General features: G+C 34.2%; 2 protein-coding genes across 2 annotated transcripts; both read left to right on the top strand.

Moving 5' to 3' along the window:
- The first annotated feature begins 1,637 nt into the window (after positions 1–1,637).
- On the top strand, positions 1,638–3,007 carry LOC115985072 (UPF0481 protein At3g47200-like). The gene is made up of 2 exons (XM_031108042.1): positions 1,638–2,516; positions 2,552–3,007. Exons 1-2 carry the CDS (start codon positions 1,638–1,640, stop codon positions 3,005–3,007), a joined length of 1,335 nt encoding a protein of 444 aa, XP_030963902.1.
- Positions 3,008–5,563: 2,556 nt separating this feature from the next.
- LOC115984197 (putative disease resistance protein At4g19050) lies at positions 5,564–9,762 on the top strand. Its single transcript, XM_031107160.1, has 3 exons — positions 5,564–6,240; positions 6,505–6,993; positions 9,453–9,762. Exons 1-2 carry the CDS (start codon positions 5,665–5,667, stop codon positions 6,529–6,531), a joined length of 603 nt encoding a protein of 200 aa, XP_030963020.1. The 5' UTR covers positions 5,564–5,664; the 3' UTR covers positions 6,532–6,993; positions 9,453–9,762.
- The last annotated feature ends 3,768 nt before the right edge of the window (positions 9,763–13,530 follow it).

Consider the following 13,530-nt stretch of genomic DNA (forward strand, 5'->3'; position numbering starts at 1 on the left):
ATTTGAATTTTAATGCTAATTCATTAAATGAGACATATTCATTAAATTAAATGCATATTTTCAATGACTTTTGAAAATTAGAAACTGAAAACAGCCTTTTGCATGTTTTCAGTTTCCTTCACAAATTGAGTTTTGAGAACAGTTTTTGTTTTTTGTCAATTTTTGGTTACCAAACAAGTTTTTTAATCTTAAAAATAGAAAATTGTTTTTGAAAACAATGTTAGGACATATATTATTTGATGTTAGGAACATATGTCAACATTTTATGTAATTGGCTAATTATTTGACAAAACGCACTTTACTTGTAATTGGGTAGATCTAGGATGTGTTTAATGCTTCAAGAAACAAGGTTTCAAGTTCAAGTGTTAAAGCCATGCAAGTCTGTCTAAAAATCAAGTAATCAAGTTCCAGATTTTAAAGCTTGACAGCTAGCTCGATAGTTAGCATCTATCGAGGTTTAAAAGTTGTTGAAACTCGTGGCTCGACAGCTAGCTCGACAGATGGCTATCTATCAAGGTTTATGAAATTCAATTTTTCAGAGCTGATTTCAATCCAATCCATGAATGTATATTTGGGCTTTCTTTTCTCACAGTTTTAAACATATATAAGGATTATTTTAAGGGCCGTGAAAGGTGACATAAGTTGCATAAGAGCACAATTCCACAAGTGTGAAGAGAACTATGACCGGAAACCTAGTTTGCCTTAGTTCTTCTTTTTCTTCAAGAAGCTGCTGTGTTTGTACACCATAGAGTTTTGTGTGAAGAGAACTGTGATCAAAAACCTAGTTTGCCTTAATTCTTCTTTTTCTTCAAGAAACTGCTGTGTTTGTACATAGAGTTTTGTGATCAAGCAACTTCGTGATCTTTATCATGTGATTAATAGAAGAACTTTGCAACCAACATCCTTCTCAAGTTAGTGATCAAGTCGCATACTGGGATTCGCGCAATTGGTTAGTCACGTATTGGGAGCCGTACATTGAAAATAAGAGATTGTCACTACAGATCAAGTCCAATTGGGTATTGAAGTAATGGTTCAACTGTAAGTTGGTATAAGGTACTAGAATTCCTTTACTTGTAACCGCTTGTTTTGATAATAATAGATTTTCGGGAGTGGTGACCTTAAAATCATCAGGTGAGGTTTTTGCTGTGCAGGTTTTCCCCATTCGTAAACAAATCACCAGGTCTATTTAATTTTCGCTGCATACTTAGTTTAATTGGTGATTTGTTTGTACTACCACACATCTTGCATGTTAATTTGATTATTTAATAAACTTGGCTAATTAATCAATAATTTATTACAAGGGGTCAATACGTTCTTGGCCTATCAAACAAAAAATAAAAGAAAAAAACAGTTATCAAACATACCCTAAATTTTTGTTTATTGTTTTCTTAAAAAATATTCAATTGTCTAATTATTTATCTTTCAATCTTGGCCACAGTGTTCGGATGATTATGTGATAATTTCAAAAGAAAAAACCTAATAAAAGTCCTGATGAAGATATGTATATTGGGTTGGGTTGGGGCCTGGAGCCTAGAGCAAGTAATGCCTCGTGGATTAAATTCTGGAATGATTGTATTCTAGTGCTAATGATTGTTGTTTATCTATCACAGAAAAAAGGAAGCTAACGATTGAAAAACATGGCCATGCCTATCTGTGAAAAAAATGATACTATCATTGACATTAAACAACCCAGGGAGCCTAACTGGGGCCCCAAGTGTTGCATCTACAGGGTCCCCAAAAGACTTCGTAATGTAAATAAAAAAGCCTACACTCCAAAGTTAATTTCAATAGGCCCTGTTCATCGCAACAATGACGAACTAAAGAACATGCAAGGGCTGAAAGAAAATTATTTAGAGGTGTTCTTTTGTCTGACTGGCAAATCCCGGGAGGATTTTGAATACATCATTAAAAAAAATGAAGATGAGATCCGCCATTGTTATGCAGTAGAGATTTCTCAACCCAAAGATTTCGTGAATATGATTCTATTGGATTCCATCTTTATCATTGATCATGAGCTCTTCTTGAGGAATGAGGATCAAAAAGATGAAAAGGATTATATTTTAAGTAAACAATGCCTAAAGGATGGCATAATGCAAGACTTGATATTACTTGAGAATCAGCTTCCATTTTTTATTCTCGACTGCTTATATGATCAATGTGGGATTACAGGCTTTCATAAATGCTTTCTTACGCTTGCCTGTAATTACTTTTTTGATCGCAAGAAATTGCCCACTGACAAGGAATTATCCACTGATGAGATGAAAGGCGTAAAACATTTCACTGATTTGTACAGACATTTCTACCATCCACCCAAACATGGAATTGGAGATCAAAATACTGATCAGCAACCACATAGTGCAACAAAGCTGGACAACGCAGGACTGATATTCGAGAAGTGGGAACCTAATGATCAGAAGCAGAAGAAATATTCATTTGAAGAAAAAGGATGTTTACTAGACATACAATCCAAGGATAACTCGGACTGTTGTCCGAGCATCAATTGCTTATGTCCCACAGTTTAATTTGCTTGGAAAATTTTCCAAGCTTGAAGCGTTTTCAAATTCGCTTGGTAATCCCAGAGTTTGTGGTACATGACCGAATTGAAGAAATTTTCCGAAACCTCATGGCCCTAGAGCAGTGTCATTATCCAGATGAAGCTTACATATGCAATTATATCAAACTATTGGATTTTCTTATCAACAGAGAGGAAGATGTGGAGTTGCTTGTTGACAAAAAGATTATTGTTAACTCATTGGGCAGCAACCATGCAGTTGCCAAAATGATTAACCACCTTTGCCGTGAAATTGTGGGAACAAAATCCTATTACAGTAAAGTCACTGAAAAACTTGATAAGTACTACAATAGCAGTTGGAACAAAAATATGGCATCCTTGAGAAAGGTATATTTCCGGGATATTTGGAGAAGCACGGCAACTGTTGTTGGGTTCGTGGTCCTGCTCATCACTATCTTGAATTTCCTTAGGCCTTTTGTGTTCACGAATACCTAACTTTCTTTTCATTGTGATATTTTAATATGTATTGGAATTTTGGCATTGCTAGTAGTTGTATTCGAAATCCAGCTCGTTATATCCTTTCCTTTTCTAAAAAATATGAAGCATATTTGTATCCTCTGTTCCCTAATAAAAGAGTGACATCCATTTCCGTTTCAATTTATATAACACCATGTTGTATTATTACATTATTAATTGCATTCTTACTAGTGCTGGTAATAAATAAATTTAATATAGACTCGGTATAAAGGCCCTTGTATTTCACCCTAACATAATTCAATGTCACGCCAGATTTTTTTCAAACACATAAATCACAATCCATTAAAACCATTTTTTTTTTTTTTTTGAGAAGAAAAAACCATGCTCTGTATTCCGAAGGGTAATGCCTTAGATGCAGTACATAGGAGCAATATATTATATTTTTTAATTAAATTCAAACACTTGGTTGTATTGACCAATAAAATACAAACAGTGTTATTATTTCAAAGAATTATTAAATTCAAAGGTAAAATACAATTAGACTCCCTAAACTTTTATAGGGTTGCACTTGTTGGAAAATTCCCTCAGATTCTTATTGTGACTTGGAAAACTAATTGGATTTTCTACTTGAAAAAAGAAATATCAATTTGGTTATTTTTTGGGTTTTCTTTGTGTGGAAGGAAAGGCTATTCCTCGAAATAGAACTTAAGGTTATATATTGTAACAGTTTTTTTTTTCTATTTTCAAAAACTTATTTTTGGGAATATAAAGAAAAAAAAAAATTCTTGTATTTTTGAAATAAAAAACATGTTTGGTTAGTTGAAATTAAAAAAAAAAAAAAAAAGTTTTTGAAGAAAAAAATAGAAAATACTAAAATATGTTGTTACTAGGATTTGAATTTTAATGCTAACTCATTAAATTAAATGCGTATTTTCATTGACTTTTGAAAATTAGAAATTTAAAACAGTCTTTTACATGTTTTCAATTTTCTTCACAAATTTAGTTTTGAGAACAATTTTTATTTTTTGTCCATTTTGAGTTGTCAAACAAGTTTTTTGGTTTCAAAAATATAAAATTGTTTTTGAAAACAAAATAAAGGGAAAAAAATAATTACCAAACATACCCTAAGCTTCTTCCTTATCAAAGACAAATATATTTATGCTTGTCTACCATGTTTAGGAATTAAAGTCTTATAAATAGATAGTGTAGCAAATGATTTGATAACTTTGGCCCAAAGGACCTCCCCAGTGGGGAGAGGAGACAATCTTAAAATTGAGCATGAAACCAAAAGAAAGGAAGATAAATTTTAGGTTTTCTCTAAGGAAATATTTTTGGGGTGCTACAACCATATAAGTAGTTGTATCCAAGGTGAGTGAAAATCTTAGGTGAGTTCTATTATTTTCTATAGAGAAGATGTATTGTATTTGGCGTAGATCTCAAGTTAGGCATAATCTTAAGAAGATATTGTAATTTATTTTATAATAGTGAATTTATTTAGAGTTTGTCCTATGACTTTTCCTTTTGAGAACAAATGATTTTCCTAAATCTGTGATTATGCGTGTGATTAATATTTGGATACAGTAATTCTGCTGTGACAAAGTTTTTGATTGATTAAATTTGTTAGTTGAATTTATTATTTCAAGTAAGACTAGATTAGGATTCAACAAGTGGTTTTAGAGCTTAGTTGATTTATTGGATTATTTATTGTGTCAATTATGAGATATCTAGGACTAGTTGGTCCTTATGGAATTCGGGAGAAGATTATATTCAGTACAAGTTTGCAGTCCAAGTGTGCATGAGTATGGGTTAAGCTAAATAAGTAGTGATTTAAAAAAAAAAAAAAAGTTGCTTTGATTAAGTTGGACTATCTCAAAAGGAAAAAAAAAAAAAAAAAAATTGGTGTAGAATTTGAGTTAAAGTGGAGATTTTTGTGAATGCCTTAAATTCTGTTGTGACTTGAAAAGTTATTGGTTTTTTTTTTTTTTTTTTTCTTTGGTAAAGAAAGAAAAACTAAATTGTTTTTTTTTTTTTTTTTTGATTTCCTTGTTGTGAAAAAAAAAAACAAAAAACAAAAAACAAAAAACACTACTCCTTAGAGTGGAAGAAAAGATTATTCCATATCAAATAAGTAATGAAATGGGAAGTCTTACAAATAGACAATGATGCAAAGAATGTTTTGGCCTAGGAGTTCTTTCCTTAAAATTGAGGGTGAAATGAAGAGAGAGGGAAAGGTGGGAAAGGAAAAACACAAGACTATGTTGTTTTAGAGAGAGCTGACTGAATTAAACGAATTTGAAATTACACAACAGAATTGAAATTTAGGCAAAATTAGATAGTGCAATTTTTAATTGATGGGTTTGATGAGTTTTAGGTACTTAACGTCGCCGCAGAAGTACCTAATAAATATTATGCTTGAAGTTGGTTTTTGTGAGTTAATGGGCTGGCTGTTTTACAATGTAGATGGTGTCATTATCATACCCACACATTAATTCATCTGTGTAAAAAGCCCATTAAACCCGGTTGAAAACCCAGCAAAAAGAGAGACCCCATCCCCCAACAGGTATAAAACAGTTTTAGACGCACGTGAATGCCCGAGATTGATCAGTCTCTTCTCGCCGTCCCTTGCTCAAAGTCTAAAAAAGCTGAAACGACTCTCTCTTGTCGGATGCGATGGAATGAAGCAAATAATTTCAGATCAACCAATTTGTCTCCCAAAATTAGAGACTCTTTGGGTAACGAATTGCCGAGAACTGGAATATATCTTTCCTATCTCAGTTGCTCGAGGTCTTCAGCAACTAGAAAGGCTAGGCTTAGGAGATCTTCCCCGATTAAAGAAAGTATTTGGCCAGAACAGAGAAGGAGAAGTTGGGGATTGTGAAATAGAGAGTCACCATCAACCTACAGGCTTCCCAAAATTAAAGACTATTGAGGTAGTGAATTGCGGAAATCTGGAGTATTTGTTTCCGATCTCAATTGCTCGAGATCTTCCCCAACTAGAAAGTCTATCATTAAAAGATCTTCCTCAATTAAAGCAAGTATTTGGCCATGAAGAAGGAGGAGATGATGGGGATGGAAACAACAGCGTGCTATCTAAGTTGAGAAACTTAAGATTAAAGAACTTACCAGAGCTTGTCAGTTTGGGTGGAGGAAATAGTTCTTCAGTTTGGCCATCATTGGAGAGGCTAGAAGTGGTGAACTGTCCTAAAGTGAAGTTGGCTGATGTGGAAGCGAATGTGCCAGCTCTGCAAAAGGTAATTTCCTAATTCTATTTATTCTACTCTTTCTTCGGTTTCGCACTTTTTTTTTTTGGGGGGGACAAAAACTAGCGCACCGGTGTTTGAATTCCATTTTTGTTTGGATCCCTCAAACTGAAAGATCCACACAATGATGGCATATATCCTTTTTTTTTTTTTTACGAATTCATTAAAACTAAAGAACAAGGTTCAGCTCAGGACCGTGCCTGATCGAATACAATCCAGATAAGTCAAAATCCAAACTATTTCTAATGTCCACAGGTGGACAAGAAAGAGATAAAAAACTAATATCCTGCTCAGCACCCATCCTAGCAAGAGCGTCTGCACAGCGATTTGCTTGGCGATAAATGTGCTTAATTTGGACCTGATCGAGCCTGGAAATGAGCTGCCCATCAATGACACTCTTGCTCAACTTCCCATTTAAGCTCAACCAATCCTGCAAATCTGACCGCCACAAGCCATGATTAGTATCCTGCACTCCTAGTTTATTCAGGAGACGGCAACCTGATCTATGGTTGGATCGCAGAGAACGAAGGTGGTGGTGGTGGGACTGGGACTGAGACCTACAGCCACATCTGGTGGGCCCTAGCTAGTGCTGCCCAGTTGGGGTGGGCCATATCTTCCTTCAAAAGAGGCCACGCCGGCGACTCCCACTTCATGCCTTTCAAAGCCTTCTCCGTCGCCTCCCTCTTCGTCGGTGCCGCCGCAACCGCCGCAGTTTCCGCCCTCCATGTCTCCGGCATCCACGAGGTCTGCTTCTCTCTCTCTCTCTGTGTGGCATTTTAGGGGCTTTTTAGTCTTTTCAATATCAAGTCGAGGCTGTTTTATTGTAAATTTTCGAATGTTTTATAAATGTGAAACAGTGTGGAACAACTTAATAATTCATGTGCTATTTATGAGAAAAAAAAAAAAAAAAAAGAATCATAGGAAACTGCAACATAAACCATTTTCATTACGAAGAACTAAGGAGTTTTGGTCGTTGCTTAAACTGTGTGTCTTTTTTGGTAGTTCATCTGACATGATTCAATATGTTATCTGCAGATTTACTTTGCAATCTTCAATGTGTCTCCTTCAAAATTCATATGATAGAAACCCGGATTAGGCTGCTTCGGAGTCCTTAGGTAATTCAATGATAGGTTTCGTAAAAGGGCGAAACTTAGGTACAATTACTTATGTACACCACATTAGGTTCCTCAATTAAATTCAAACACAAGGCTGTATTGACTAATGAAGCATAACTACTGTAATGAATTTAATTGGGAAACATAATGCACCTAAGTTTTACCCTTCACAAAATCTTTTTATATCTATTTTGAAATGGGCGGGTTAGATTTTGTTTGCCACATCATCAATAATTTAAATTGAACCAAAATGGCGATAGTCAACGTTTGTTTAAATGTTGCTGACGTGATGAAATTTAGTTCACTTATTCCAATATGGATGGATAGGATTTCAGAAATTTTATGGTGGAGTTCCCTTAAGATCTCTAGAAGATGGATCCATAGAAACACAGCCTGAGAACAAAATTAAACGAACCTGTCTGTTCATTTGTCGACACTGTTTAATTTGAGTATGTTGAATCATTGATCATTGAATAAATTGAAAGAGGAAAAAGAAAAACATTTGATTTGATTTTGGTCTTCTGTTAGTTGCAAAAAGTGTTTATCGATTACAGGTAACTTCTAGGGTTCTAGTCCTATTACAGGCTTTAGTTAAAAAAGGTTGGCAGTGCTTCCGGGTGGTAACTTGCCCATGCCATGATAAGCATTGAACAAAACAGATATTCTTTCCTCATATTTTCTGGAAATAGAATTTCTTTTTTTTAGTGTCTACCTATTGTTTGATATATTTAGTTGTTAACAGAATGAGTCATCTAATTTTTTATTTGAAGTTAAGTTGAGTCCTTTACCCCAACTTGATTTTTTTCAAATATGAGTGATTTTAGCTGGGGTGTACTGAGAGCATTCATGCTTGAAAAGTTTTCCAACACATGTGAGCTCTATTTTACCTTTATTGGTTCTGAATTTTGAACCTCCTAACTGGAATTATGCCCTCTTGGCCATATATAAAAACTGAGCTATACTTCGTTGGTTTGTCATTACTTGGAAGGGATTGTGTTTCAATTATATCTTTGCTCCATTGCTTTGAGTTAAATTTTGGGTGTAAAAAGATGTTCTCTTTCTTTTGGTAGATATTAGAGATAATCTTTTAAACTTTTATTTCTTTTTTCTCTTCTCTTTTTCTTCTTCCAACCTCCCGACAGTTAGAGTCAAGTACTTTTACCTCTTTTTTTCACCCTAAATTTCTACTTTTTCTATTCTCATCTCCAAACATACTTCAAACCCTCTATGATGTCACCTAAAATCCTAATTTTTAATTCTATACTAAGCTGATATTTTTTTGGCAGACAAATTGCTATTATGAGTTCAACAATTTATCAGCTATGATAATTGATCAATAAATCATTGTGCATCTTTTCCACCTCATTATCACTAATTATATAGGGATTATGAAACTTACTTCACTTGTTGTTTCGCTGTTTGTAATGGATAATAATTTTTCATTTGACAATGTTTGAAGATCTTATTGCTAATCACTAGAAAAGAGTAAAAGGGAGGGGGGACTAACTTACCAATAAAAATTAATTTCCAGTGAGATCCAGCTCGAATGGAACCTCCTTGAAAGAGCAAGGTGGAGGGTAAACTACTTATCCCAAAAAAAAAAAAAAAAAAAAGGGCAAGGTGGAGGGTAAAACTTGTTGGTGTAAGACCTACCAAGTGAGTATGTATCTTACCAATAAAAAAAATAATAATAATAACCAATATTTTATTATTATTATATCCATGTTTACTCCCGCACGTAGTGGGCTTTGAACCCAGTTACAGTTTGAACTAGAACACATTGGCATAATAATTAATCTCTCACTATACCTAAAACTAAAGAACTTTTCTCAAGCGAGTGTTTGGTTTATTTATTAATTATTGTTTCCTTCGCCACCCTTTGTGTTTGTGTCAGCTGTTAGCTTGTGTCCATGCATGTCTAAAGTTTCTTCTTTTCATTTATGGGATGGAGAGTGGCATTTATAAAGAAATATAAGTGTTTCTATTCTCATATATGACCTTTTAAAGGTAGCAAAGTCAACATAATTATCCTTTTGAATTGTATTTTGAATCCTTGAAAATGTGCTCAATGTTGCATATCTTATATAGGTGGAAGACCTCCTGGAAGTGGGTGCAAATATAAGAAATGGACTTGGAGTTCGTCCAAGGGCACGAGATGAATAAGTTACTTCTCGTATACATAAATTGGAATATTTTTGTTATTTTTTAGGCACTGAGTTTTATTTCTAAGAATGATTGTAGCTTTGTCTGGCCATCTTCTTTGAAGATCATTGTCTATATTTTTTAATGAAAACAAATCCATTTACAGAGAATGGATATCATGCATGCGTAAAAGCACACTCATGGTTACACTTTTCTGTTTCTTTCCAAAGAGAAGCTAGCAGAAGATTTTTCTATTATTAAGAACCGTCCTTGCTTCTCTCAAACCAGAAGTAATATGTTGTGTGCTCTTTGTTCATGATGAACAAATGGGTGAGAAATTTCCTGTATGCTTGAATTTCCTTTTCTTTTTCTTAGATAATCCATGATAAGAAGCCAACCACTAATTACATTGAGTTAATATCTGGATTTAAATTCTATAAGGATTTAGTGTAAAACCATATGGTTACACCCTCCAATAATGTTTGCGCAAGATAAAAAAATTAGGAGTTAGTGACAGCGAGAGTAAAAGTATGTTTGGAGGTCAGTACTGAAAAAGTAGATGTTGATTGAATGAATCATCTTTTCTACATAGGTAAATCTTTGCCTACTCAGAAAGAGGATAGCAAGTTACAATCGGCCTTCTAATTCTCTCTGCACAACACATGGGTTGGAAGTTGGGAAGGCCATCAGTGCAGGGTGAGACTCTTTGTATAGTTTTGTTGGATATAAAGTAGGGATGGTTTTGACATGATGCTTGGAGTGGTATTAGTCATTTGGTTCCTTTATTTCTAAAGCTATTCTAGCTAGTTGCAAATAAAGATGCTATGATGTTTGAAATTAGAATATATGGAGGTGATTAATGGTGGGGTGCATTGGAATCCATTTGAGGCCTGTTCAAAATTGGACTAATTTCTTTGTGGTGGTGTTCTCAGCTTGGATCAGTATGGGTATGGAGGACAAGGTGTTTCAGAAATTAAATAAATATGGTTGTTTTAGTGCTCATTTGTATTATGAGGCATTATAAAGGAACCAATACATTTTGAGAATGTACCAGTGCTCAGAAATGTTGGTTAGAATCAGGGGTGTTGAAAAAGCTCTCGTTGGGTCAGCATATGCCTTTCATTGAACTGGTGGGAAAAGTGTTGCAAACACTTCACACACTGGATCCGAAGACATTTTTCGTGGCTATATGGATGTAACAGAAATGCTCAATTGAAATGGAAGCCACCACCAACTCATCATTTTAACATGAACATGGTACTGTGTGAGCTTTGGGATTGTTATTATAGACAGCAATGGAGCAGTTATGGTGGCTTGCAGAGACCAGCTTCCTCTCTAGGTGATCAACTACGGACGGCTGCCTACTTATCACTGAAAGCCTTGAACTTCAGTCAAGATATTAGAATTGTGGACCTGGTTGATGGTTATCGAGTTTGCAAATAGCTCCTTGCACTGCTTAACTCAAAGGAACCTTGCCTATTGGAGATTACAGATTTGGTGGAACTTATTCGATCTTTTTGTTGCATTGATCAATACTCTAGCATAGTTGAATTCAATTGTGGTATCTAAAAGACTAATTTTGTTAGAGATAAAGAGCGCCTATCAGGGTGATTTTATTTATGTGGACTCGTTCTTTTGGAAAGTTACGATAGAAAATTTTTTGGAGTATGTTGATCCATCGTTGCTTCAAGGAAACACAGTGGTATCATCCAAATAGTGACCCATTTGATAAGAGTTCTGAACTTGACTTCCCCCAAAATCATAGTTAACCATCAATGTAATAAGATGAATAATAATTAAAAAAACAAACAATATGTTAATTGGAATAGCAAATACGAAAATTTTAGCTAGAATTTTTACTAAGACATTGTTATGAGGCCGATGTTAATGCTCTTGCATAGGTCCTACATCTTCTTCTAACTGTGGCAATGGTGCACATTCATTCACATTGGATTTTATTATGTGGTGCTGAATTTAAGTGTCAAGGGTATCTATCATGAGGCACCTGGTCCTGCTTTGGTGGATTTTGAGCGGATAAGTATCAAAATGCTTTCTGAGTGGAGGATAATAAGTACTTTAATATACTTATCAAAAAAAATAATAAGTACTTTAATATAATGGAGGATAATAAGTACTTTAATATCCATTTACAAGAACAAGGGAGATTCAAAACTGTACAAATTACTGTGAAATTAAACTTCTGGGCCACACTATAAAACTTTGAAAAAAAAATGATCGAGTATACATTAGGACATGAAACAACAATATCGGAGAATCAATTTAGTTTTATGCCAAAACAAACTACCCATGAAACTATTTTCTTATTTAGATGTTTAATGGAAATATACATAGAGGCTTGTAAAAATTTTAATATGGTTTTCATTGATTTAGAGAAAGCAACAATAGGATTCTTAAAAGGGTTAAGTGGTGGGTTTTGGAAAAGAAAGGAGTTCATCTAAAGTATATTAAGTTGATTAAAGATATAAATTACGAAGTTGTAATTAGCGTGAGAACAACTGGAAGAATCACAAGTGAATTTCATATCACTATATGTTTGTATCAAGGATCAACATTATGTCCATATCTCCTTTAATAGTGATGGATGAGCTCACTAAGTCAATTTAATAGGAAGCCCCTTGGTGTATGCCTTTTGCTTATGATATAGTTTTATTGGATAAAATTAGAAGTGAAGTTAATGCCAAATTAGAATTTTCGCGAAGTGCTCTAGAATTTAAAGGCTTCCGATAAGACTTGATGGTTAAGAGATACTAAGCGACAATATCTTAGATCAATAATTCATAAATATAGAAAGATTGATGAGGATTTGAATTATAGGATAAGAACAGGGTGGACGAAATGGAGAAAAATCTCAGAAGTTTTGTACATTCATAGAATACCAATTAAGCTGAAGAGAAATTTTTATAAGACTACTATATGACTAACTTTGCTTTATGGTTTTGAATATTGGACTATTAAGAAGTAACGTATTCATAAAATTTACCTCTGCCCTTGTCGTTTGGCCTTAGCTTATTTGACTTGATTTGCTTATTATTAGTTTTGACTTCACAATAACAAGTCAGTCAATCTTAGCAATGGCAAGATTTTGACTTGTGGCACTCTATCTAAGCATTGTTCTCTACCTAGCTCATAAGATGTGAGTGACACAGTAAATTAATCTTTTCTTTGGTAAACAACAATTACAATGGTCCTTCTTATGACCAATCTATAGCAAGTCTTTGTCTTACAATGAAATGCCAAAACCACACCAAATGGTGGTCTGATGGTAGGAATTCCTCACAACTTATCACATTGCAAGTTTGATGTTGTAGGTTCAATCAGTGGTATGTCTCACCTAGTGTTATTGTGGTCCAATGCCCTACACAATAGGGTTTAAGTGGGCCGGAAAAAAGGAAAACACCTACAGATTCCATTTTCAATAGAATAATAAAAATGTATTAAAAATGTCATTAGTGAGGGAGACTCCATTGTACATCTTCATGGTTCTTGATAGTTGATTGAGGAAAATGGCGAAACTAATGATATGAAATTTTTTGGAAATACTATGGACGGTGAGACCGTAACATATACAATTGGATGATATTGTCAATCAATTGAAAAGTGCAAAGAAGAAATTTTAGGTTATGCAAATTTTGGGAAATTATTTTAAACTAGTTTCAAAGATGGACAAGTATTCGAATTATCTAAATTTATCCAAATGCAATCAATCAGATACGAGGAAGTGGATCTTATAATAGGATGTGTAATTTGATTTGTTGTATTGGATTCCTATGCATTGGCAAGTCAATTCAAGTAATGGCAAGATTAATCTCTTTTTGTTGTATTTGATTTGTTGTGTGACCCTCGACTCATCTCTTTTTGCCAGTCATAATGAGGGTTACACTTTCTGAATTATTTTTGTGTTTGATAAAAAGACATTATCAATGGTCCTGCTTCCTTAATGAACGAATTAATTGCAAGTGTATCGTTTCATTAGTGATTGCAACCTGCCGGGTCAAGAGTTTGA

The sequence above is a fragment of the Quercus lobata genome, chromosome 4, assembly GCF_001633185.2.
Source record: "Quercus lobata isolate SW786 chromosome 4, ValleyOak3.0 Primary Assembly, whole genome shotgun sequence".
Taxonomy (NCBI): domain Eukaryota; kingdom Viridiplantae; phylum Streptophyta; class Magnoliopsida; order Fagales; family Fagaceae; genus Quercus; species Quercus lobata.

Excerpts from the sequence above, each read along its gene's own strand:
- LOC115985072 (XM_031108042.1), top strand. The coding sequence starts at position 1,638 with ATGGCCATGCCTATCTGTGAAAAAAATGATACTATCATTGACATTAAA. Across the intron at positions 2,517-2,551 it reads TCAATTGCTTATGTCCCACA|CGTTTTCAAATTCGCTTGGT; the intron begins GTTTAATTTGCT and ends CCAAGCTTGAAG.
- LOC115984197 (XM_031107160.1), top strand. The coding sequence starts at position 5,665 with ATGAAGCAAATAATTTCAGATCAACCAATTTGTCTCCCAAAATTAGAG. Across the intron at positions 6,241-6,504 it reads ATGTGCCAGCTCTGCAAAAG|GTGGACAAGAAAGAGATAAA; the intron begins GTAATTTCCTAA and ends TAATGTCCACAG.